General features: G+C 38.1%; 1 protein-coding gene across 1 annotated transcript in view; it reads left to right on the forward strand.

Annotated features, from left to right (window-relative positions):
• The window catches only part of LOC139718921 (uncharacterized), a 50,571-nt gene that overhangs the window by 3,296 nt on the left and 21,011 nt on the right, over positions 1-26,264 (forward strand). The window contains exons 3-9 of the mRNA XM_071630372.1: positions 1,178-1,345; positions 3,357-3,524; positions 4,319-4,492; positions 6,625-6,828; positions 9,210-9,365; positions 23,004-23,171; positions 24,295-24,462. Coding sequence (XP_071486473.1) covers positions 1,178-1,345; positions 3,357-3,524; positions 4,319-4,492; positions 6,625-6,828; positions 9,210-9,365; positions 23,004-23,171; positions 24,295-24,462 — 1,206 coding nt within the window. The remainder of the gene's footprint in view (positions 1-1,177; positions 1,346-3,356; positions 3,525-4,318; positions 4,493-6,624; positions 6,829-9,209; positions 9,366-23,003; positions 23,172-24,294; positions 24,463-26,264) is intronic.

Below are 26,264 nucleotides of genomic sequence, written 5' to 3' on the forward strand. Positions count from 1 at the left end.
TAGAGGAGAGATTCATGTTGACCGTTTTGATTAGAATCGAAAGTGAAAGGAATTACAAAGTTTTCTTTAATACAGAAGGATTGTAATCATTCGATCAGAAACCGATTTTTTTTTTCTTTTTCATAAAATGAAGGAAGAGATGGATGGGGTTTCCCAAGTACACAAAACAATGATTCCAATATTAAGGTCTACTGAAAATTGAATAGGAGATGCTGACGTAACCCCACAATCCTATATAACTTTAGGTGTCACTCCTTAGAAGATGCATGTACTAATATTACAAATGTGAATGGTAGTGGTTTCTTTAATAGGATAGAAAAAATAGTGTAAGATTTTTTTGTGTAAAATTAAATGGAAAACTTTACTGAGGCAATGTCATCGTATGTACTTACTGAAGTGATGGGTGTTTTAATCTGTGTTTTACATCATCCCCCTCCTCACTCCACAGCTACAATCTATAAGTCTTCATTTCATGATCTACCTCTCGGTGCAGGCAAGGGTTGTGTTAAGAGAAAAAAATATATAGAAACATATCTATACGTAATATGTATATGTATATGTATATGAATATAATAGGGATATCTCAGTTTCTATGAGCAAATGGAATCGTAATCATCATCAATACCTGTATGATATTACTTTCAATTCTATAATATCTGGAATCAATCTGACACGTTGAAGGACCTTTATTAAGGCGATGCCATTTTATTTTCTGCCTGAAGAGATTTTTTTTTTTATCTGTGTTTCAAATCCCCCCCTCCCTTTCGCTACACAGCTCAAATCCATAAATCCACATTTTTCTTTTTCATGGTCTTCCTCTTGGTGCTGCCAAGGTTTGTGTAAAAAAAAAAAGAGCACCTGTTACCCACCAAACATTACGAATCTGAATTCATGGATTTTTTTACTTGTTCTGTAGATTGTTGCTTTGTTCAAACTTACAGTTATGTGACCACAATGTTACATTATGTCTTTAGAATGAAAATTGTTACAAGCCTCCCTGCCAATCGGTCGGGATCCTTATTCGATAATATGTACTCTTTGTTTATGTGTTGTTCGTATTTGTGTGTGTAGGAGGGAGAAAAAGGGATGAAAACATGTAGGTATTATATTCACACTGACAGGATAGTCTTCCCTTAGTATTTTATGTTATTTCTCACTCTCTTTCTGTACTGCACAGCTGGAATTAATCAAATACTCTGGAGGACTTGACATTTCTGCTGCTGCATCAGAGGCATATGCCAAGAGTATTTGCACCATGCCAAACCTTAAAACTCTGGAGCTAGGGGAAGTCAGCCTACCCGAAGGTTTCTTTCTTGCCCTCAAGACATCAGCATCAGAAGCAAGGGTATCTTAATTTGCATCTGTTATGTTCCAGTGTAATATCGTATAGTGGGCCATAGAGGAGAGATTCATGTTGACCGTTTTGATTAGAATCGAAAATGAATGGAATTACAAAGTTTTCTTTAATACAGAAGGATTGTAATCATTCGATCAGAAACTGTTTTTCTTTTTTAATAAAATGAAGGAATAAATGGGTGGGGTTTCCCAAGTACACAAAACAGTCCTTCCAATTAAGGTCTACTGGAAATTGAAAAGGAGATGCTGCCATAACCCCATAATCCTATATAACTTTAGGTGTCACTCTATAGAAGATACATGTACTAATATTACAAATGTGGATGGTAGTGGTTTCTTTAATAGAAAAAATAGTGAAGATTTTATGTGTAAAATTAAATAGAAAACATTATTGAGGCAATGTCATCGTGTCTACTTATTGAAGTGATGGGTGTTTTCATCTGTGTTTTACATCATCCCCCTCCTCTTCACTCAACAGCTACAATCTATAAGTCTTCATTTCATGATCTACCTCTCGGTGCAGGCAAGGGTTGTGTTAAGAGAAAAAAATATATAGAAACATATCTATACGTAATATGTATATGTACAGAATATAATAGGGATATCTCAGTTTCTATGAGCAAATGGAATCGTAATCATCATCAATACCTGTATGATATTACTTTCAATTCTACAATATCTGGAATCAATCTGACACGTTGAAGGACCTTTATTGAGGCGATGCCATTTTATTTTCTGCCGGAAGAGATGGGTTTTTATCATCAGTGTTTCAAATCACCCCCGCCCCCCTTTCGCTCCACAGCTCAAATCCATAAGTCCACATTTCATGATCTACCTCTTGGTGCTGCCAAGGTTTGTGTAAAAAAAAGATCACCTATTACCCACCAAACATTAAGAATCTGAATTCATGGGTTTTTACTTGTGGTGTAGATTGTTGCTTTGTTCAAACTTACAGTTATGTGTCCACAATGTTACATTATGTCTTCAGAATGAAAATTGTTACAATCCTCCGTGCCAATCGGTCGGGATCCTTATTAGAAAATATGTACTCTTTGTTTATGTGTTGTTCGTATTTGTGTGTGTAGGAGGGAGGAAAAGTGATGAAAACATGGAGGTACTATATTCACACTGACAGGATAGTCTTCCCTTAGTATTTTATGTTATTTCTCACCCTCTTCATGTACTGCACAGCTGGAATCAATCAAACACTATGCAAGACTTGACATTTCTGCTGCTGCATCAGAGGCATATGCCAAAAGTATTTGCACCATTTGCAGTACATGCAGTACTCCCTAGATGACACATGTACTAATATTGCAAATGTGGATGGTAGTGGCTCTTTTAATAGGATAGAAAAAAATAGTAAAGATTGTATGTGTAAAATTAAATGGAAAACTTTATTGACGCAATGTCATCGTATCTACTTACTGAAATGATGGGTGTTTTAATCTGTGTTTTACATCATCCCCCTCCTCTTCACTTCATCATCAATACCTGTATGATATTGAGAAGATGCCATTTTCTGCCGGAAGAGATGGGGTTTTTTTTTTTTCATCTGTGTTTCAAATCACCCCCCCCCCCCCCCTTCGCTCCACAGCTCAAATCCATAAGTCCACATTTCATGATCTACCTCTTGGTGCCGCCAAGGTTTGTGTAAAAAAAAAGAGCACCTGTTACATGCCTAACATTAAGAATCTGAATTCATGGATTTTTTACTTGTGGTGTAAGTTGTTGCTTTGTTCAAACTTACAGTTATGTTAATACCACATTGTTACATTATGTCTTCAGAATGAAAATTGTTACAAGCCTCCATGCCAATCGGTCGGGATCCTTGTTCGGTAATATGTACAATTTGTACTCTTTGTTTATTTGTTGTTCGTATTTCTTTGTGTCGGAGGGAGAAAAAGGGATGAAAACATGGAGGTATTATATTCACACTGACAGGATAGTCTTCCCTTAGTATTTTATGTTATTTCTCACCCTCTTTCTGTACTGCACAGCTGGAATTAATCAAACACTCTGGAGGACTTGACATTTCTGCTGCTGCGTCAGAGGCATATGCCAAGAGTATTTGCACCATGCCAAACCTTAAGACTCTGGAGCTAGAGAATGTCAACATAGCCGACGGTTTCTTTCTTGCCCTCAAGACATCAGCATCAGAAGCAAGGGTATCTTAATTTGCATTTGTTATATTCCAGAGTGTAATATCGTATAGTGGGCCATAGAGGAGAGATTCACGTTGACCGTTTTGATTAGAATCGAAAGAGAATGAAATTACAATTTTTTCTTTAATACAGAAGGATTGTAATCATTCGATCAGGGACCGATTTTTTTTTTTTTTTTGATGAAATGAAGGAATAAATGGGTGGGGTTTCCCAAGTACACAAAACAATGATTCCAATATTAAGGTCTACTGAAAATTGAAAAGGAGAAGCTGGCATAACCCATAATCCTATATAACTTAAGATGTCACTCCTTAGAAGATACATGTACTAATATTACAAATGTGGATGGTAGTGGTTTCTTTGATAGGATAGAAAAAATAGTAAAGATTGTATGTGTAAAATTAAATGGAAAACTTTATTGAGGCAATGTCATCGTATCTACTTACTGAAGTGATGGGTGTTTTAATCTGTGTTTTACATCATCCCCCTCCTCTTCACTCCACAGTTACAATCCATAAGTCCTCTTTTCATGATCTATACCTCTCGGTGCCGGCAAGGGTTGTGTTAATAAAATATATATATATATATATATATATATATATATATATATATATATATATATATGTGTACATTATATATGTGTGTGTGTGTGTGTGTGTTTTACTATACATATACATATATTTATACATGGTATGTATATGTATACAAATATAATAAGGGTATCTCAGCTTCTATGAGCATATGAAATCGTAATCATCATCAAAACCTGTATGATATTACCTTTAATTCTACAACAGCTGGAATCAATCGAACACTGTGGAGGACCTTCCATCTCTGCTGCTGCATTACAGGCCTACGCTCAGAGTATCTCCACCATGCCAAACCTTCGGACTCTCGAGCTGAAGAATGTCATCATAGCAGACAATATCTCTGTCTCCCTTACAACATCAGCATCAACATTTGGACTATGGGTATATCATTTTGTGTGTGTGTGTGTGTGTGTGTGTGTGTGTGTGTGTCATGTGTGTGTGTGTGTGTGTATTTGCTTGGTATTAGTTACTTTACAGGAAATCTTTAATACACGTTTAATATTTTTTTTCGATTAAAACAAGAAAAAAAAAACATGACAAAGCCGCTTACCATTAACTGCCCCAAGAAATAAAAATGAAACTGTTATCAATATTGAATAAAATAGTAATAATGTAGAATGTTCATGTTTTCACGTCAAGTTCATATTGGTGACGATCACATAATTTGTGATCACTGGCTTTCACTATTGAATTATTCCCTGTGGATGATGTCATCTTTGAAATTATTGTATCAACAATTTATGTATATAGAGCGGTATTCTATGGGTCGGCACACAAGCTGAATAATATCGCATTTTTGGGGGGGGGGGGGTGGGGGAGAGGGTTGGGGCAGATTTGTATTTGGTATAGAGGTTAGGCCATGTTTCTACTTTCATACGCAGACATGTATTTATTTTTTTTTTAAGAATAGATCTCTCCATGCTATAAAGTATATTCGTCAAAATTGGATTGATACGTCTTTCTTTTTTCCTTTTATGATGTCTAAAATATCCGGGCTATGTAATGACGCACCATAACAAGGAATATGTAGAGAAGTGGGTAGATATTTATGTAGCCATGTAAAAGGGTGTGACATGAATGATTTCAAAGAAAGTCTCCTAAGCTTTTTGTCACAACAAATACATGGAGTGATAAAGAAATAAACATTACAAACAGAAATCGGAATGGGGGCATTTAATGGAAATATAGTGGTGAATTTATAAGCACTGTAGGACTAATTACATAATGCATACGAACAAAACATGACATGTAAACTCCCTTTTTTCACTCATAACACTGAAAATAAAAGTTTTCTTGTCAATAATGTAACATATAAAAACCAGCTGCCCTTATAGATCTGTGAGTTCACGTTTGTTGCTACACGACCATAGCATGAAGGATGGAGAGTATTTGATTATACCCCCGCCAAACGAAGTTTGAAGGGGGTATATAGGAATCAGCGGACGGTTGGGCGGTCGGTCCGTTGCAAATCTTGCGTCGCGAACTACTTCCTCAGTTTTCAACCGATTCCCATAAAACTTGGCACAGATGTGTGCCTTGGGTTGTAGATATTTTTTGACAGTACCCAAAAGTACGTTGCCATGGTAACGGCATATTATGGGCAAAAATGGGTACAAATCTTGCGTCGCGAACTCTTCCCACAGTTTTTGATCAATTTTTATGAAATTAGGTACAGATGTTCATCTGAATATGTTAATGTGCAAGACACATATTTCCGCAGTGGCAAAAAGTGCGTTGCCATGGTAACGGCATGTTATTGGTAAAATATAGGGCAAAATGCTTCATGGCAAAACTGCTTCATCAGTGTTCTTCCAATTCTCATGGAATTCATATTGAATGTTTGTCTTAGGATATAGGTCAGCATGACACATTTCTTGACAGTGACAAAAAGTATGTTGCCATGGTAACAGCTCACATATTATGAGCCAAAATGATGGAAAATTTTGTGTTGCAAGCTACTTCCTCAGTTTTTGCCCAATTTCCATGAAACTTGGTACAGATGTGTGCCTTTGGTTGTAAATGTGCAAGACGCATTTTTTGACAGTACCCAAAAGTACGTTGCCATGGTAACGGCATATTAATGGCAGAAGATCAAGGAAAGATCTTGCGGATTTAACTACTTCCTCAGTTTTTTGACCAAAGCTTATGAAATGTTGTTTGGCGGGGGTATAACCAGTCGCTGTAGCGACATTTCTAGTTTTTTATCGTTTTTATGATTTTCATTTTCATTATGAATTTCATTTTAAACGGGTATTATAGGACTTATGGTTCCATTGTTGTATATGCGTAGCGTGGGCATTAAAGGTGCATCATGTTTATAACTTGTACGTGTCATTACACTTACTGATACTTTAGAAATAGCACTAACTGCATAATTAGCCCAAGTGTCATTTCATCTCGATTGTAGTGAAACAGATGATATGGACTAGAATAGTGCTAGGAAAGAGCAAAATTATGCCAATTGATATGGCAAATTAAATGTCCTTTGTGTGTAACATTGTTTTATGCATTAGACTTGGGAGAGTCCCCTCTACGGTCATGACGGTTCTGCGCAGGTCCTATCACTGTGTCAACATGAAGGATCTGACATCTCGGCTGCGACATGGCAGGCCTTAGTCCAATTCATCTGCGCAGTGTCACATCTTCTGACTCTTGAACGGGCATATATCGGACACCATCAGGCTTATTCTTCTCCTTCACGAGTGGAACAAAGAGCGGTATTTCAAGTTTGTTTTTTCTTTCTTTGTGCTTCTCTAATTTTACTTCACTTTGTCTTTCAGGAGAGCGGGGAAATATGTCACAGAAATTATTCAACTCATTTTGATCGAAAGTGCAATATGTGACATTAGATATGGTATTGTGTTATCAATCACTGTAAGTACAGTCAATGGAAGAAATGTAATGTAACATTATTTTTCGTGGTATATAATCTATGTCGAGGTGTTCTAGCCGTTTTAGCAATAATTCATATTTTTTTTCCAATTTTATGTGTACATTTACATATTTTTTTAGGTGATACGCTACCGGCGTATCACCTCTTGTGTTTGAACGGAATCTTCTTCTTTTTTCTTCTTCTTCTTCTTCTTCTTTCTTTCTGACGAATTTTGTGGACAAAATATCTCAACAATGACATGACCAGTTAACATTTAATTTTCAGTCAACATATCTCATATCAATATCTCAGTACATAAAACTTTTCATGACGATAACATATCTGTGACGTCATCTAGGCGCCATTTTGTGATTTTCAGATAAAGTGACATGATCGATCATAACTTCCTAACAAAATGTCATGTCTTTATCATTTTCGGCAGACATAAAGTTCAAGTCACGACTGATCGTCGTGTAATATGCTAATTACCTGGGTCATCATGACGCGTGCGTACGCGCGCGTCAAAATTTACATCCAAATAATACATCCAGTGACAATATCCATTGATTTTGGATCGAATTTGACCAATAACAAAGCAATGCACTTGCGTCAAAGTGCAAATTCCGCGCGCACCTCTTTGTTTATTTCACCATAGCTCTTTAAAATGTCCAGCAACCCTATGTTTTTATTGCATATTACAAAAGCGTATGAATTGTAAATAACATTTCAAGTATCAATATTGCCAGGAAAACTCGATGACGTCATCATATCGTCATCTGAAATCAAAAAAGTTGAATTAAATTTTTTGAGGTACTGTTTCCGACATTCAGTTGCCTATATCTCGGTTGTTTTAGCTCAATATCACCCCAAATTTGGATATATTGTACATTGAACAATTATCTTACAAGTCCAAATGTTTGTCTTGTAATTTGATGATGTTAACACACTGAAAATTGTGATTAAAGGTAAGGTAGCAAAATCAGCCAATTTTGCGTGTTATGTCTACGGGACGTATTTTCCCCAGTTGCCAAAAATGGCATAGCGCCATCAGTCGTTACAAGGCCGCATTGCCGTCTAGCAATACAATACTTGTTTACGCGGCCACGTTTGTTGTGCGGGCATTGACTCTTTCCTCGTGTTATATCTATACACTGTTTGTTTTTGTTTTCTTACCATTTCCGTAAATGTTCCGTGGCCGAGTAGTTAGAGTAACGGTTTCACATGCACGCATTTGAGGGATCGATGCTCGCAGGACACTTTTGTTTTTAATTATTTTTCTGTAACTCTTTTTAGATAACGTTTCATAATAGCAAGTGTCCTGTAAACAAGTAATCTCCTATTTCAGTCTTATTTCAAGATATTTCTAATTTTTGTTTCCTATTTTTTTCGCATTGCTGTATAGACGTGTGTATTAACTTTATTAGAATTCAATTTATTAAATAACGGAAGACAAGCTTTATATAAAAAATGCACTGTATCACAATCTGTAGGCCTTCTCCTTATATTTCACAACACTTCACATTTTGTGAATTAGTGCAGCTGTAAATCTTGCGTGCAGAGTTTATGGTAAATTGAAACTGCATGTGAAACGATACAAAAACAGGGAATGCTTTGGATTTAATATATGTAATAAAATCTGTGGTTTGGGCCGTGTCTTGTACATGAGTATTCTAAAACTTTCATGGTTTATTTAATTGCTACACGAATGTCCTGAATGCTTGAAAAGACCAATGTTAAGTTCAAGATGATCTTTGAAACAGTAAAAATTATTGTCATGTTTCAATTTGTTTGTGTCGATGACCACTTGGTAAATATAATGTAAGTACTCAGAAAGCCTTTAAATCGACTGATTCGCACACGCACGGAATTTCTGATAGGTTTGTCCGACAGAAAAACTATGATTTGAATTCTGTAGGTACAACAAATTCAACTTCATTCTTATAACCTCAAGTAGCTATATCACATTCTTTTCGTTGTCGATCACGGATGACAGGTATCCTATGTCAATCCAGCGTACATTCTTTTCGTTGTCGATCACGGATGACCGGTACCTTATGTCACTCCAGCGTATCACCAACTCGTCTTCAGTGACGAGTTTCATGTCTCGTATTTATACATGTATCGTGAATGGGTAATGATAAAATATATACAGTGCTTTTACATCAAATTGAATACTAATTCTTTCATTTTACGTGTACTTTTACATCGTCCTGTGATGCGACATAGCTCTCAATAGAATTATCTGCAACTTCTGTTGTTGGATCAAGAGCCTTGGCAGAAATTATCTGCACCATGCCAATCCTTAAGACTCTGGAGCTAGCGGATGCCAGGATCACAGACGATTTCTACCTCGCTCTTGCCGAATCAGCATCTGGAGCAAGGGTATCTTGCAATGCATTATTATTTTTTCCTCTGGAGGGTTATAACGGAGAGTGGACCAAAGAGCCATTTATTTTCCATATGAATAGAACGACACATTGTATTATAAGGTCGCAAGTCAATTAAAAAAGTAATAATGATATGTCCCTCAAAGTGAAACTAAGAGTTTCAACGGTATATGGTAATTATCTTAACATGCTGAGGTTAATCTGTGATAACAAAGCAATGATTCCTCGGTGTACTCATACGAAAATCTATTCGGTCGATGGTATGCTGGCATAGTCTCACAATAATTATCCCGTAAAAATTATAGCACAAAAAAAGAAGAAAAATTAACCACTTGCATATGTGTCATTGCTACTTAATACCACTCTAATCGTCACATCATTTCTACAAAGCAATGGTGATAGTAGTGTGTCCTTATGAAAATCGATTAGTCGATAATAACATAGTTCCATGCATCCCAAGAAACACAAATAACCGCCTTTCCTTTATCCATGTAGCTATAGGAGTCATTCCTTAGTTACATAATATGTACTACTCTGACCAATGTGGATGGTAGTGTTTTGTTCAAAAGTATTAAATGTCTTTCTTACAGTATTTTATTAAAGATTTTATGTGCAAAATTAAATGGAAGATTTTATGGAGGCAATGTCATCTTATCGGGGTCGTCCCACGAGACCAACACCCACGAGTCATACGGTCCACGAGACCGACATCAATAATAGGTTCATGAGTCATACAGCCCACGAGTTATACGGCTCGGGAATCATACAGCCCATGAGTTTGACACTACGCACAAAAGGCTCATGAAACCGACACTACAGCCCACGAGACCAACACTAAGCAATAAAGTCTCACGAGACCGACAGTATGCAAAGAAGGCCCACGAGGCCGACACTAAGCAAAAAAGGCTCACGAGACCGACATTAAGCAAAGAAAGCCCACGAGACCGACAGGATAAACAGCGCCATCTACATATCAATTCAGAGAGGGCGCTAGCAGATACGTCAAGACGTTTTTTTGCATCCTCTCCTTTTGGGATTTAATATCTTGAAATATCGCCAACAAGGAAATCCATCCTATTGTCATCTTTGGACCATATAAGTGATTTGGAAAAGTGCTATAAACTATCCTGTTTTTGAGAACTAACAGACTGTGCTTCTTGACATCTTCTGTGGGAAGTTAACTGGCGAAGGTGCATGCAATATGTGTGTCCAGAAAGCGACGCCACGCCCAGACATACATACGACAGGGCCCAAGCCAGTTTTCCTACGCACAGACGACATCAGGAACAATGACAAGAAACATTGTACAGGTGAGGAAATATATGTCGCCTTGGAAAGAACTGTCAGCACTGACAGCATCCTGGGAATCCAGCAAATTCGCCGTCTATGGCGGATTTATCTGAACTCCCATGAGGACCGCGTGAAACTGATATCCAATGGGCTTGTCATTCGGGGAGCAAACGCCGCTGTATACGACGTGAACCCATTCACGAGGTCAAAGGATGAGAACCTGACCAGAGTGACCATCAAAGACATCCCGTTGTCTGTCAGCGACGAAGTCATCCGTAGCAAGATAGAAAACCAAAAATGCCAGATCCAAGGGGACATCTATCGCCAAAAACTGAGAGTAAACGGTCAACTGACCAACTGTCTGAATGGTGATCGGGTACTCTACATCACCCCACCCTCACAGCCACTACCACGGAAATTGTTATTTGGAAACAACTTCATGGGACGTGTATACCATCCAGGACAACCCGAGCAATCTAGTGCAGCTGGTCCGGTAACATGCTCCAGATGCCTTGAATCGGGACACCATGTATCCAGCTGCCATAACGAGGTGAAATGCCAGCTTTGCAGAACCACCGGCCACAAAAGGAACGAGTGTCCACAGAACCCGGCACTACACAATCACATAGCAACGCCCGACGCCTCACCACCGCGACAACATACGGCACGTGAGAACTCCGAAAGTACCGGTCCAACACACCCCATCGAGACTGCGAGTCAAAGCACCAAGACGCGACAAACTCGTCTCGCTGATTTCATCACGAAGCTTGTGCAACAACCATTGCAGACCAACGATCCCGAAAGATCTGAGGCCATCGATCTTCGATCACCGTCGAGAACGCGATCAGCCTCATGTAGTGCAGGAGCATCTGGTACGACATGTGAAGCATCATATCGCACGCGATCACAGGCAAAGATCAGTGAAAGCACGCCGCGTGATGACGAGAAGAGAGAACAGCAAACGGATGGAGAATGTGATGATGAAACATGCAGTATCTACACGAACAGCGACAATGATGATTCTACGTTATCCCCGGAGACTCCTCCTCCGAAGGCTGCTGGGAAGACAAAGGAATCTAAAAAAAGGAAAATGAAACCAACGAAGAAGCAGAAGTGAGTAGATTATTTGATCGTGATTAATTAGAAAACAGGTAATCTCATTAAGAGCGATGGAGTGTTTCCATTTTGTCTCTTTAAATGTAAGAGGAATATGTGATACATTCAAACGGAAGAAAATATTCTTATGGTTGAAACGTCAAAAATGTGATATAGCTTTCTTACAAGAAACATTTCTATCAGGAGAATTAGAAAAAGTAATTTCAAATGAATGGAAAGGTTTCCGAATATACGATCATGGAACAAAACACTCAAAAGGTGTAGCTGTTTTAATCAGAAACGACCCTCCAATTGACGTCATAGAGACACATTCCAAAGGTGACGGTAGAGCCATTGCGTTGAGATTTGTAAGCTATGATTCTGTTTATTTCTGCCTAAATGTATACGCTCCGGCGAAAAACGCAGAAAAAGAGCCGTTTTACGCATCATTACATAACTGGGTGAAAAAGATCAAGAAACCAAGCGAAATTATGATTGCAGGAGGAGACTGGAACTGTGTACAAAATAAAAAGTTAGACACAAACGGAATGTCTTACATATATCTACCCAAAAAATATTTTGTTAAATTTCAGCAGTGTTACAATTTAATAGATGTATGGAGAAAAAAATTCCCGGAGAGGAGGCAATTTACGTGGAGACATCTGTCACTCAGTATATGCTCACGCCTTGATTATTGGCTAGTCTCCAGGGCATACGCTCCGTATGTACATTCCTTAGATATCAAACCAGTGTTAAAATGTGATCACAATGCGGTGACAATGAAGCTTCGGGTGACAACAAAAAAGAGAGGAAGGGGTTTCTGGAAATTGAATAATTCATTACTTAAAGATGAAAAATATAAACAAGGTATAAAGAATATTGTTCAGAAGGTTAAAATGGAGTGTGATAAAATTGATGCTCAGTTAAGATGGGAAATATGTAAGATAAAAATAAAAGAATACAGTATTAGATATGCATCTGAGTTGTCACAAAAGAAGAAGAAATATATCAGGAGCATCGAAGAAGAATATAAAAGATTGAGTATGAGTGTTAATGAAGACCAAAATATTGATGATTTAGACAAGATTAATTGTTTAAAACATGAGATAGATAGATGGTATGAATATCAATGTAAAGGTGCATATGTTAGATCAAGGGCAAGGTGGCTTGAGTCAGGAGAGAAGTCATCTCGATATTTTTTTCAGCTTGAAAAAGCAAAGGGTAAAAAAAAAGAAATTAATAGTATTGAAATAGATGGTAAGATTTTCAGAGAAGATGAAGAGATTTTGAAAAAAATACATGATTTTTATAGCAGTCTTTACGGAAAAGATGATTCCAAGTCTGATATCAAAGACTACACTCGTAATTTAGACTTTAATGTATTAAGTGAGGAAGATGCAAACATCTGCGAGGGGAAGCTCACAGAAAATGAATGTTGGTTTGCACTCAAATCTATGCATTTGAATAAGTCACCTGGCAGTGACGGTCTTAGTGTAGAATTTTACAGATGTTTCTGGGAAGACCTGAAACAGATGGTAATAGACAGTTTGAATCAGGGATATGAAAAAAAAGAATTGTCTGTTTCTCAAAGTCAAGCCATTTTAACACTCTTGTATAAGAAAGGTAATAAGAACATATTAGATAATTGGCGACCAATTTCGTTGCTTAATATAGATTATAAGTTGGCGGCTCGTGTTCTGACAATCCGATTGAAAAAAATAATTCATTGTATTATATCCGAGGACCAATATGGTTTTATGAAAAATCGTTCTGCATCAGAGTGTATACGGACAGTTCAGGATGTAATTGATTACTGTCAATGTACTGAAACACCCGCTATTATTATGTCATTGGATTTCAAGAAAGGTTTTGATACTATTAATCATGATTTTTTGTTTGGTTTGTTGAAGGAACTAAGATTCAAAGAATCTTTCATTAGATGGATCAAAACGTTGTATAGTAATGCTAATGGTAGAGTAATGAATTATGGTTGGATATCTGAAGAATTTTTTATTAAAAGAGGTGTGCGGCAAGGATGTCCGTTATCAGCTCTTTTGTTTATCATTGTTGCAGAAATTTTAGCAGCAAAGATAAAGCAGAATGTTCAAATAAAAGGTATTTTAGTACCTAATATTGAATCGGAAAATGAGTATAAAGATATTCGAATTATTCAATTTGCTGACGATACCACAATTTTAGTTGATTCTGTTGATTCCTTCACAGAAGTAATGAAAGAAATAGAATTTTTTGGTGAAAATGCTGGCCCAAAAATTAATCGGTCAAAATCTCAGTTTATGAGACTGAACTTAGATATTGAAACTATTGGAGAATTAAATCTCACAGAAGACGCCATAAAATGTCTCGGTATATATGTTGGGAAATGCTATAAAGAAGTTGAAGACTTTAATTGGGAAGGCAAAATAGGGAAAATAAAAAATACACTAGATTTATGGAGAATGAGAAATTTGACATTGTATGGAAAGGTGACCATTATCAAACAATTAGTTACATCTCAGTTAGTATACACAGCTACAGCAGTACCTGTGCCCTTAAAGATCATTAGGTCAGTAAATAGATTACTGTATTCTTTTTTATGGAATTCCAAACGGGAAAAGGTAAAACGCACCGTATGCTGCAACCCAGAAACAGGAGGAGGACTTAAAATGGTCGATTTGCTTTCAAAATGTTTATCTCTCCGTTTATCATGGATTAAGAAGTATTTTTCTGAGGAACAAATGTCATGGAAGATTTTATTTCAATATTGGACCCAGAAAATTGGCGGAATGCCTTTGTGTTGGAAATTTAATTGCAAGAAAAATGATATATTAAGAATATGCAGAAGGAGAAAAATCCCTGAGTTTTATATTGACCTTTTCTGTTCATGGTCTGAGTTAAAGTACATAGACATGTTTAATGTTAATGATATAAAGAAAGAAGTTGTTTGGAATAACAGTCATATTAGATATGACAACGAAATGTTATGTTTCCAGAGCTGGATAAAGGAAAATGTTATCACAGTGAAACAGATTATAGAAGATGGGGAGTGGAAAGACGTTACATCCATAAATGAAACCTTCCGAGACAGGCAGCTGCTCGCCTCATTTGAATTGTCTAAGTTAAAAAAAGCATTCCCCAGGTTTTGGTTAGACAAGTTACGTAATAATATACAGACTCCTGTACTGCTGCACACAGAAGAATTTGATGCTATTGAGTTGTCAACAGGTGATAAAATCAGTGTACAGAAAACGTCAGCTAAACATTATTATAGATTATTTTTGCATAAGAAAAAACAAGAACCTTCATGTTTATACCTCTGGCAAGGTCATTTGAATTTACCCTGTGATTTTGATTGGAAAAAGGTATTGCAATATAAGTTTCATCAGATTAATGATAACAGAATAAAGCAATTTAATTTTAAGCTTTTTCATCGAATACTGCCCAGTAAAGACAATTTGTTTAAATGGGAAATTTTGAATGATAATTTGTGTACTGTATGTAATTGTAAAGAAACCACTTGTCATTTTTTGCTGAAATGCAAAAAAATCAAAATGTATTGGAGAGTGGTTTCGGTTTTAATTCGAAATATTTTCGATCTTGTAATATATATCAATGAAAAAGTCATTATTCTCGGATATGATATAGGTAACAAAAAGATGAAATTAGTAAACCTTTTTTTGAATTATGCCCAATTCATTGTCTACAGGAGTTATGTCAGAGAACGCAATGAAAGAAAGAAATGTTTGTTCAATGTACATCATTTAATAGAAGATTTGAAAGCGGAATTAAGATTTTATATCAGTTTGAAGTGCAACCAAACGAGATTCGATGATATTGGATTAAGAAGAATACGCAATTATTTTGGTTGGTACCATTGATGTACCCTTCAATTATTTTTTTTCCTGTCATAATGATTATGTTGAATGCCTTTTGGATACTTGCAGATAATGTGATTGTAAATATGCGAAGATATGTGGAAAAATAAAGTACCTCAGATGAGGAAAATAGAAAAAAAAATCTACATATCAATTACCTGTACAGGGTGTTCCATGAACGGGAAAATAATATACTGGCGGGTGCAATTTTGTCACGCTATCAAGTGCAAGATGGTAACCATCTACATAATTATGAACGACATCAGATATGTACTTCTACATACTTCTATGGTGGAGGTCTGTCAGTGAGTGATATTGTTATCAATTAGAAGAATGGAATTGTATTCTGCATGCCCCCTCCAAAAAAAAGAAGAAAAAAAACACAAATGAATTAATAAAAGATGACAAGAACGATGTATGGATTGATTTTAGAGCTTTGATAATGCCATTGTGCTATTTTCAATATGCTTTCCCAGTTTTTAGCTAGAAGATGGAAAGGATGTACTTTTTACCCCTTCTCTTTCTCGATTTACTAGTTACTTAGGCTGTAAAATATCCTACCCTCCTGCTTAGACGTTTTGCGGTAATATCTATTTTTAATTATCTCTGTAACTATAATGTAATTCAACTGATTAAAACGTTTTATAAAGCAGGGATTCTCCTCGACTTGTGGCTTGTGTTATTCTCCTCCAAACAGTACATTTTTTTTTGAAATGCAATACTGTTTTCAGGATGCATCTTGTTTTTACCTAATCCCTAACGCTACGTTAATAGATGATTACGTTATTTTTTTTTATTAATACTAAATCAACACCCTCGCAGGTTTATTATGGAAAGATCTGTTGCACACTTTTACTGAATTTTGTTTATATTTTCACAACACACACCCACGCAAACACAATTAAAGATCCTGATCATTTCAGGGAGTGGGGCAACTCTTCTTTTCCATCTCTCTATCTTCTTATGCCATTATCAGGACACCCTATACAAATTATTGGTCTATAGGTGGCGCTGTTCATCCTGTCGGTCCAGTGCCGTATATTAAAGGTGCATGGTCTCCGTGTTTTAGTCAAATGCGTACGCGGGCGCACGGCGCAAGTTTCCTATAGAGACCTACGCTATCGACTTCTTTTGGCGCTTACGCTTTGGCCCACTTTCCCGAGTCCAAAGAAGTCCGATTCTCTGTAGTCAGTGGTCCGATCACACTTCGGCTCATGATTCGGCTGAGGGGGATGACAGCTTTAGCAAACTTCTTTTGTGATGTCATAATAAGAAGCACATATGCACGCACCCTGGCATTACTACAGACTGCGCAATGCGCAGAGAAGACAACAAAGGCAACGTTACTTAGCAACACCTACGCACTTTACTCTTGATGACAGCTCTACTTCGGTAATCTTCGGCAGTATCATCAACAGCGCCATCTACACTACCGGGACTATGCCCCTTTAAGAGAGTCTGGCCAACTGCTAATTTCGACGCCATGTCGTTACCGCGCGTATTACGCGTCACAGGATTAGCGTGTACGCTCAGACGTAACAAAATAACCAAGCCAAATAAGGGGCAGTTAACAATGGGCATTGCGTATGAGCGCACTTCAGTAACGACATGGCGCCTGTAGATCACGGGACCAGCTTTTGACCAATCACAGGCTTCAAAACATGTAAGCCAAAAACCGAGTTGGCCAGACTCTCTTTATATACGGCACTGTGTCGGTCTCGTGGGCCTTCTTTAAAGCCCAAACAAAGTTCTGGCAGGCCTGCAAAAGTTGTCAAATTTCGCTCCCAAATGTGAACGTATGCTTAGGAAATGTGCAGGATAACGATGTTATTACAAGATATTCGATGGGTAACGACGAAAATGCGAAATATTAACCAAAAAGGTTCAGTCTCAGAACTTACCCGAACGGGGTCAGGTTAAACTCGGACTCGGGGATAACTCGGCTTCGCTTTGACGGCGGGATGAGTTGTAATGGTTGTCCCTCTAATGGGAGCCGCCTGTATAAACCAGTGCCGTATATTAAGAGAGTCTGGCCAACTCATAAATTCGACGCCATGTCGTTACCCAGCGTACAGTGCGCTTAAGGTTTTAGCGTGTGCGCTTGGGGGTTAGCGTTACGCGCAGGCGTCCCAAAGGCGCAAGGCACTGTATTGCTTGACTTTTTTTTTTATTATAGAGAGAGAGGGAGAGACACAGAGAGAGAAAGGGTGTAGATTGGGGGAAGGACACTCTTTCATTCCATCCATGTTGAACAAAGCCAACAATCGTCAATCATTTTACACATTTGAATAGACCATTGCAGACACAAGCACCCAGGTATAGGGAAGCTGTCTAAAGGACATAATTCTTGAATGTAAATATTTTTGTTTTTTTTTTGCTGTAAAAATAAAAGAAGAATTCACAGTATGCCGTGTCATACACTTTCACTAGACTGTATGCTATATTGTATTAGCAAGCTGTCCAGGGAACAAGAATATTGTACAACATGATAAATAAATTTACAATTCTAGCAGTGCACAGGCAATAGACGAATTCCACAGTTATTAACTTATTACTGTTTAGCACGTAAATAACCCTCAATTACCATCCTATTTAGTACCATATAGTTATGTATGAAACAGACATGAAGGCCTTCTAGGTAATCCAAAAGGAACACGCCTATGTACAATGTACAACATGAAACATCATCGGCAAGTGCTTATTATTTGAGATCATTTCATATACCTTAAAGGTATGTAAAATGATCTCAAATTGTTTAGAAATAGTTTTTAAAAAGACCTGTAATTGAACGAAAGCACAAATACCTGGATAACATATGATGATTAGGGATATCCTCAGCGACATCCGTACCAAATATAAACTACACGTTCAGGATCATTTAATATAGATATAGTTTAAAAACAAATAAAATTGTCCAAGTGGCTACCGGCGTATACCTCATCCATATTACATTGTTCTCTTAGCAGGTGTACAGTATGTCCCCCCCCCCCCCCCCAAAAAAAAAAAAAAAAAAAAAAAAATTACAATCAGATTTTCGCATTGATAACACCCAATAGGATTAAACTGTTTAAATGCTACTTCAGAGTCTTGAAATACAATATCTTAGCTCTCAATTTGGTAAAGCGGTCACAGAGAAAAGTGGATTGTTGTAAAGCATGTCATGAGTCTGATTCTTACGATGCTCTTGTGTGAGAATACAATATACAGAACTTGGAGGGAAGAGATTTCTGACATCTTGTACAAAACCCCTAATTTTCCTTTGACCACTGAAGCAAATCGAATGGAGTTTTCTGTAAATAATGTGGGCAATGAGTTATAGTTTCATACCATGAATTTGTATTTAGATTGATTGACTATTTTTAAAGATATCAATGCGGAGAGTCCCGTTGTAATTTTTTTTTTGGTACATACGGTAGAGTACGTCTTGACAATGTTACATGTCAGTTTCATATAATTGACAGAAAAAATGGCATGTTTGTCATAAGATATAATACGTCGAGTGTTTACTTTCCTTGAACTAAGTGTGAATGGATGACTTTTATTGTTTAAGAGAGCAAGTATTAAGGAATTTGAGCATTTTTTACTCGTCAGTTGACCTATCTATACTTCATGGCAATACCTTGAGTGGTTATTTTAAAAATATGTGGAAAATCTTGTCATTTGACTATTTTCACTTGACCTCTGACCATCATGGCCAAAATCTTTCCCTATAAATATACGCGTAACTGTGTAGTAATGATGGCATGCGAATACCATGTTTGGTTTTAAAGGCAACCGATCGCCATCCCTAATGGTACGTAAACTCCGAACGACCGAAGTTTGTGCATGCAATTGCGCAATGCTACCACTGAGACAAGTGTGTGTGTGTGCGTGTGTGTGTACGCATCATACACAAACATTGTCACCGCGAGCTGCGGTGATTGGAGGAGAAAGGCCAGAAGACGCTGCGGCGTGTGTGTGTGTGTGTGTGTGTGTGTGCGTGTGTGTGTACGCATCATACACAAATATTGTCACCGCGAGCTGCGGTGATCGGAGGAGAGAGGCCAGAAGACGCGTGGCTCTTTTGGCCTCTCTTCATGCGCATGCGCACTGAGAGTGTGCGTCCATTCGGAAGCTCTCGTGGCTCGCTGGGACAGCCATTTTGGGTTAGGAGATGGGCACAGGGAGCTTTCTTGTAGCCTACCGTATTTTCGCTGACCCATTGAGCCAGCGCTATTCTCATTCGGGGGTCACTACATTTGATACAGAATGGGGGAGGCAGCGTGTTGTGTTCGTCTCCGTGCCGCACAAACCACTCGCCACGACTGAGTGTCTTTAAGTTTTTGCATTGGGTAATCTCTAAGGTACGGAGGAACTGGGTAATAATATCCTAACAATAGATACTAGAATTTTAACATTTTACCTGACATTGATCCTTGACCTTTGGCCCCCTCCCATGACCCCACCCCTACCCCCCCCCCCCCCAATAAATGAATAAATAAATCACAAGAGAATCATAGTCGCCGCAGTAAGTTTTGTCTGGAAATACATGTACTCACCTTCAAAAATTGCATGTAGATATGTGGGAAATAGTAATATTGTTTTAAGAATTTAACCATTATGTACATGATTTTGACCTTTCACTTTCACACAAAAGTTTATAAGCTAAAGACAAAACTTCGTCCACTCACACATATGCATCTTATGTCAAACAGTTTCATTACAAACGGTGTCCAAAAAATGATTACGGAATGAAGGACAGACAGAAGGACGGACGGACGACCAAAACAGATGCCTCAGGCTACACTTCGTACGTTATGGCGGTGGCATACAAATGTAAATCAAAACTTGGATAGTCTGAAAGACACCGTGAGGAATCCAAAGAAAACATATCATACAGTTTTCCCGTCGCACACTGATTTCTCACCTTTTTTTTTTTTTTTTCCTTCGTTTTGGATCTGTCGGAAAGCGGTGCATCATTACACATGAGTCAGGTGGTTCAAGCAACGCCATGCTGGGCAGGAATTTAGGCATGACAAATCTTCAGTTTTTCGCAGAAACATATCAAAATAACTTTAAAATGATATATTATATACCTTCTACTTCAATAAAGTAGACAACGGCAATGACAATTCATTATCCCCACTGCACCGTGACTGATATTGGGGATTTCCCAAAGGCAAACAAAATTAGCGCGTAGCTGCGCGTAATGAACAATGGGCACTGCGTATGAGCTTTGCTCGCGCCCGCGTGATTGACTTTGGTAACAACATGGCGCCTGTAGATCACGGGACCAGCTTTTGACCAATCACAGGCTTCAAAACACATAAGCCAAAAACCGAGTTGGCCAGACTCTCTTAATATACGGCACTGGTATAAATTATAAAATGGGTTCAAGAATGTAGCCAATTGGAAGCGCTGAAATGAGTCACGTGTGCGTGCATTATTTTCTTCAAGTAAGCACTAAGAAGAGTCTCTCTTCCACCTCCCTGGCCTGGCGTACGTCACAATGTTTTACACTAGCAGTGCGCACTCAATCAGTTGTTACAAGTGCGTCACGCGCTACTATACGCGCTGTCAATCCTGTTAACAACTTCTAGTTCGGGCCGCGGGCTGCCACAACAGCCAGCGGCCTTTCTTGTGCATAACAGTACGTGGCGTACGTATACTCTTATACGTACGTACAGTACAGACAGTGTGCGGGATTTCCGAGTGCGACGTGCGTAAATGTTTGGGACGAACATCTTCGGACATCTTGACTTTTGAGCGAGTGCTACATGTAGCTGACTGGTATTGACCCACAAAGGTACGTGAATAATGCTGTTAGTTTTCGACCCATTTTATAAAACTAATGATGCACAGGATTATTTCGTGGCGTTAGTGAAGGTGCGGCTCACTCTCGAGTATTGACAACGGTTGCAAACATGCACTCGGCTGCGCCTCGTGCATGTCGCACCATTGTCAATACTCTCGAGCGCGCCACACCTTCACTAACACACTCTATCCTGTGCATCATTAGTATACTAGCGCTTCGTGTTCTGGCTACTCGCAGTAATGGTCCGAGTTGCTACAACGCACGCATCAAAAACCTCTTTTGCGCGCAAGCAAAATTAGTGTGCGCCTATCAATCAAAGGCCGTTGATAAACAACAACAAAAACTCCAACGACCGCGCGTCTCAGCAACTGAGGACCGCGCGCTGTCATTTTTGTTTCAAGTGTTTTGTACAGGATTACTAGTACGTTAGCACGCACTTTCCTGTCCATTCAGTTAGGCCTCATTTGGTACTTTGCAGTGGCCAGTAGAATGTGGCGATCACTTACTGCGTGTGAATTGTCTGAAGTAGGGTCGAATTTTTCCCGAGACCGAGTTAGTCTGGAGCCTTCTGGAATAAAAGTCGGTTTTCCTACTATCATTATTTTTCTCAAAATACTCCAAATCGACTCATCATTCCGACAAACCGCGTCAGCCAGGTAAGTTTCTTAGTGGACTCTTTCGATATATTGCAAGTAAAAATGAAATGGTGCTAGACGGGTTCTCCAGCACTTACCGAAACTTAGTTTTCACTTTAATAGTGTCGGTCTCGTGAACCTCTTAAATGCGTAATGTCGGTCTCGTGAGCCTTGCACGCGTAGCGTCGGTCTCTATCTTGGGCCTTTTAAGTGTAACATTGCTAGTGTCGGTCTCGTGGGCTTTGTTTGCTTAGTGTCGGTCTCATGAACCTTATGTGCGTAATGTCGAACTCATGAGCCGTATAACTCCTGGGCTTATTTTACTTGATGTCGAACTCGTGGGCTTTACTCAGTGTCGAAATCGTGGGCTGTATAACTGGTGGGCTGTATGACTTATGAGCTGTATGACTCGTGGGCTGTATGACTTGTGAGCTGTATAACTTGTGGGCTGTATGACTCGTGGGTGTCGGTTTCGTGACTGGCACCCATCTTATCTACTTACTGAAGTAATAGGTGTTTTCATTTGAGTTTTACATAATTCCCATCCCTTAGCTTTACATCTACAAACCGTTAGTCTTCATTTCATGATATACCTCTTGGTGCCGCCAAGGTTTGTGTAAAAAGGCGCCTGTTAATGCCAAGCATTAAGAATCTAAATTCATGAATTTTTACTCGTGGTTTAGTTTGTTGTTTTCTTCTAACTTACAGTTATGTGTCCACAATGCTACATGATGTCTTTAGAATGAACAGTGTTGAAAGTCACCATGCCAATCTGTCGGGATCCTTATTCCATAGTATGTACTCTTTGTTTGTGTGCTTGTGCGTTGTTCGTGTTTGTGTGTGTGGGAGGGGGATAAGGAATGAAAACTTTGGGGTATTATCTTCCCACTGTATGGACTTCCCATAGTATTTCATATCATTTCTTACCCTCCTCTTGTTCTGCACAGCTGGAATCACTCAAACACTATAAAGGACCTGACATTTCGGCTGCTGCATCAGAGGCCTACGCTAAGAGTGTCTGTACCATGCCAAACCTTACGAATCTGGAGCTAGTAGATGTCGACGTCACAGACGATTTCTACCTCGCTCTCCTCGAATCAGCATCAGGAGCAAGGGTATCTAACAATGCATACATCTTTTTCTTTTCTTTTCTCCAGGGTGATACGCAGAGTGGACCAAAGAGCAGATATTTGTTTTCCATAGTAATAAAAATGCAGAATGGATGAAATGGTTGATTGTAATTAAAACACAAATATTCTAACAAGTCGTTCAAAAAGAAACTAAGAATTTCAATAACATTATTAAAGTCGTAACATGCTAAGGTATCATTACAAAGCAACGGTTCCTTCAGGTGAACTCATACGAACATCGATTCGTTCGATAATATACTGGCATAGTCTCTCAATATCCGGTAGATATCATAGCACAATAAATCAACCACTTGGGTATTGTTATTACGTGCCAATGCTACGTTATTACCACTGAAAATGTCACATCAATTCTATCCAAAACAATGACGATGGTGGTAAGTCCTTATGAAAATCGATTAGTCGATGATGTCATAGTTTCATACATCCCATCGGACACAAATAACCGCCTTTCCTGTATACCTGTAGTCGTCACTCCTTAGATGATACATGTACTTTACTCTGACCAATGTGGATCAGAGTGGTTTGTTCAGTAGGATTATTTTTTTTTACCGAAACTTAGTGAAGATTTTATTTGCAAAAATTAAATGGAAGAGTTTATTGAGGCAATGTCATCTTACCTAATTAGTGTTTTCATCTGTGATTTACATCATTCCCATTTCCCATCCCTTTCGCTTTACATCTACAAACCGTTAGTCTTCATTTCATAATCTACCTTTTGGTGCCGCCAAGGTTTGTGTAAAAAGGCGTCTGTTACATGCCAAGCATTAAGAATCTAAATTCATGGATTTTTACTTGTGGTGTAGGTTGTTGTTTTCTTCAAACTTAGTTATGTGACCACAATGTTGCATGATGTCTTTAGAATGAAAATTGTTAGAAGTCTCCACGCCAATCGGTCGGGATCCTTTTCTATAATATGTACTCTTTGTGAACGTGTTTGTGTCAGGGTGTGTGCGTGTGTGTGTGTGTGTGGGTGTGTGTGTGTGTGTGTGTGTGAGGGAAGGAGGGATAAAAACAATGAGATATTATCTTCCCACTATCGTCTTCCCGTAGTATTTCATATAGATCACGCTCTTTCTGTACCGCACAGCTGGAATCACTCAAACACTATGAAGGACCTGATATATCGGCTGCTGCATCAGAAGCCTACGCCAAGAGTGTCTGCACAATGCCAAACCTTACGAATCTTGAGCTAGAGGAAGTCAGCATCACAGATGATTTCTACATCGCTCTCGCCGAATCAGCATCAGGAGCAAGGGTATCTTACAATGTATTATTTTTTTTTCTCCAGGATAATACGGAGAGTGGACCAAAGAGCTGATATTTGTTTTCAATAGTAGTATTAAAAACAACACCAAGCATGATAATGTTGACTGTAATTAAAAAAAAATAGTCTAGTACAAACGAAGAGTTTCAATGATAAAAGCCTTAACACATTGAGATTTAATTTGTTATAACAGTGACCGCGCGTGCATCACTAAAACAAAAACAAAATAGCACGCTCTTTTTTTGTGTGTGAGGACTGAAAGTAGGTGAAATGGGTCAACCCAGCCAATCTTGCGTTTTCGATATTTTCTGAAAGAGCAGGTCTCTCTTCTGCATATACAAAAGATTGGGATCATAAATCCAAAGGGAAACTGTGTTTAAGCAGTTTTTGTCAAACATTTCTGATAGAATAGTGTGATTAGGTGTGTCTTTTGGAGTCCGCTTTTCATTTCTGAAAGACACTGTCCATACGCTTCACTTTCAACTCTCATATCTTTTGAAATGATAGTGCTACTGCTTTGAAAGTTGGCGTTAATCATTAGCAGATGTTAATCAAGCTTCAAGTTAGTCAAGTAGTTACCTTTTTCCCTTTTTTATAGGACCCCCCCCCCCCTTCTTTCGAAATTCACCAGAAGTGTTGAATTTTAAATCTGAAAATACCCGCTGGAATATGGATTATGCAGAGAAAGTCATATGCTAAACGTGCTAAAAATGTGTTAAAATGAAAGATTCTTTATTGATTATTGATTATTGTGACAAAAATTAGTAGAAGAAATAACCTTTAAAGAGCGATCCCTCATATTCACCAAAAATCAAGATACCGATTAGCAGCCAATTATACTCTGTGTCTGGGAATATACCAATCAAATTCATTGAGATTTGCTTGAAATGACTATTTCTAAACGGCTTTTTGTGCTTCTGATCAACCGCAATACATTACACAATTTCCTAATGAAAATGTGAAATCTATATCAATATAGGATTATGTGTTATTTGAGTATTATAATCTGTTGATCATGAAAACAAATGAATATGAATCCAAATAGTATTTCTAAGGGAAAGTAAAACAGAACAGTACATTTCATGGTGTTGTCCATTAAATTTGGTTAAAAAGAATAAGAGAGGCAGTGATTTCGGGACATAATCTATATTAACCCTAACCAGGCCGGGCTTTTTTGGGTGTTCTGTGGCCGGGGAGGGGTTGATTCAACCCCCCCCCGAGATCTCGGCTGTCGATCGCGCAATCGCCATGAAATTTGGCACGTGAATTACCTGTGGTGTAACCTACCAAGCTACGCAACAAGAAATGGAAATTGTTGTCATAATAATTAATTATGCTAATATATGCATAAAATCATACATTTTGCTCTATATCAGAAATTAAAGCTCCTAGAATCCTAATTTTTGGTGAAAACATTCTTTGTAGCATTCCTAACACTGAATTTGAAAAAAAAAATTGGTATCAACATCAATTTCTTATGTATTCTATTGTTTATGAATTTCTTATGTATTTCCTTGTTTTTTCGACCTTTTGTTTTATCATTTTTTTCCACAAAATTTATGAAAAAACCTATTTCAAGCATAATCATACTAAAATTAATTAGTTTCTGCCTATGAAAGTGAAAATAATCATATCTTTATGAATAAGAAGAGAAAACTCCATTTGCATAGACTTTACACACAAAATCAGGTTTTTGAGCCATTTTCGGTCTGACAGGCATGTATAAAACATTATGCAGCGTTGTAACGGTATGCACGATTTTCGCGAAAATGGTGTCAAAAGATGCGCGAGAC

This window comes from Diadema antillarum, unplaced genomic scaffold (assembly GCF_040938485.1).
Source record: "Diadema antillarum isolate AM-2024a unplaced genomic scaffold, OU_Dant_1.0 scf00000102, whole genome shotgun sequence".
In the NCBI taxonomy this organism is placed as follows: domain Eukaryota; kingdom Metazoa; phylum Echinodermata; class Echinoidea; order Diadematoida; family Diadematidae; genus Diadema; species Diadema antillarum.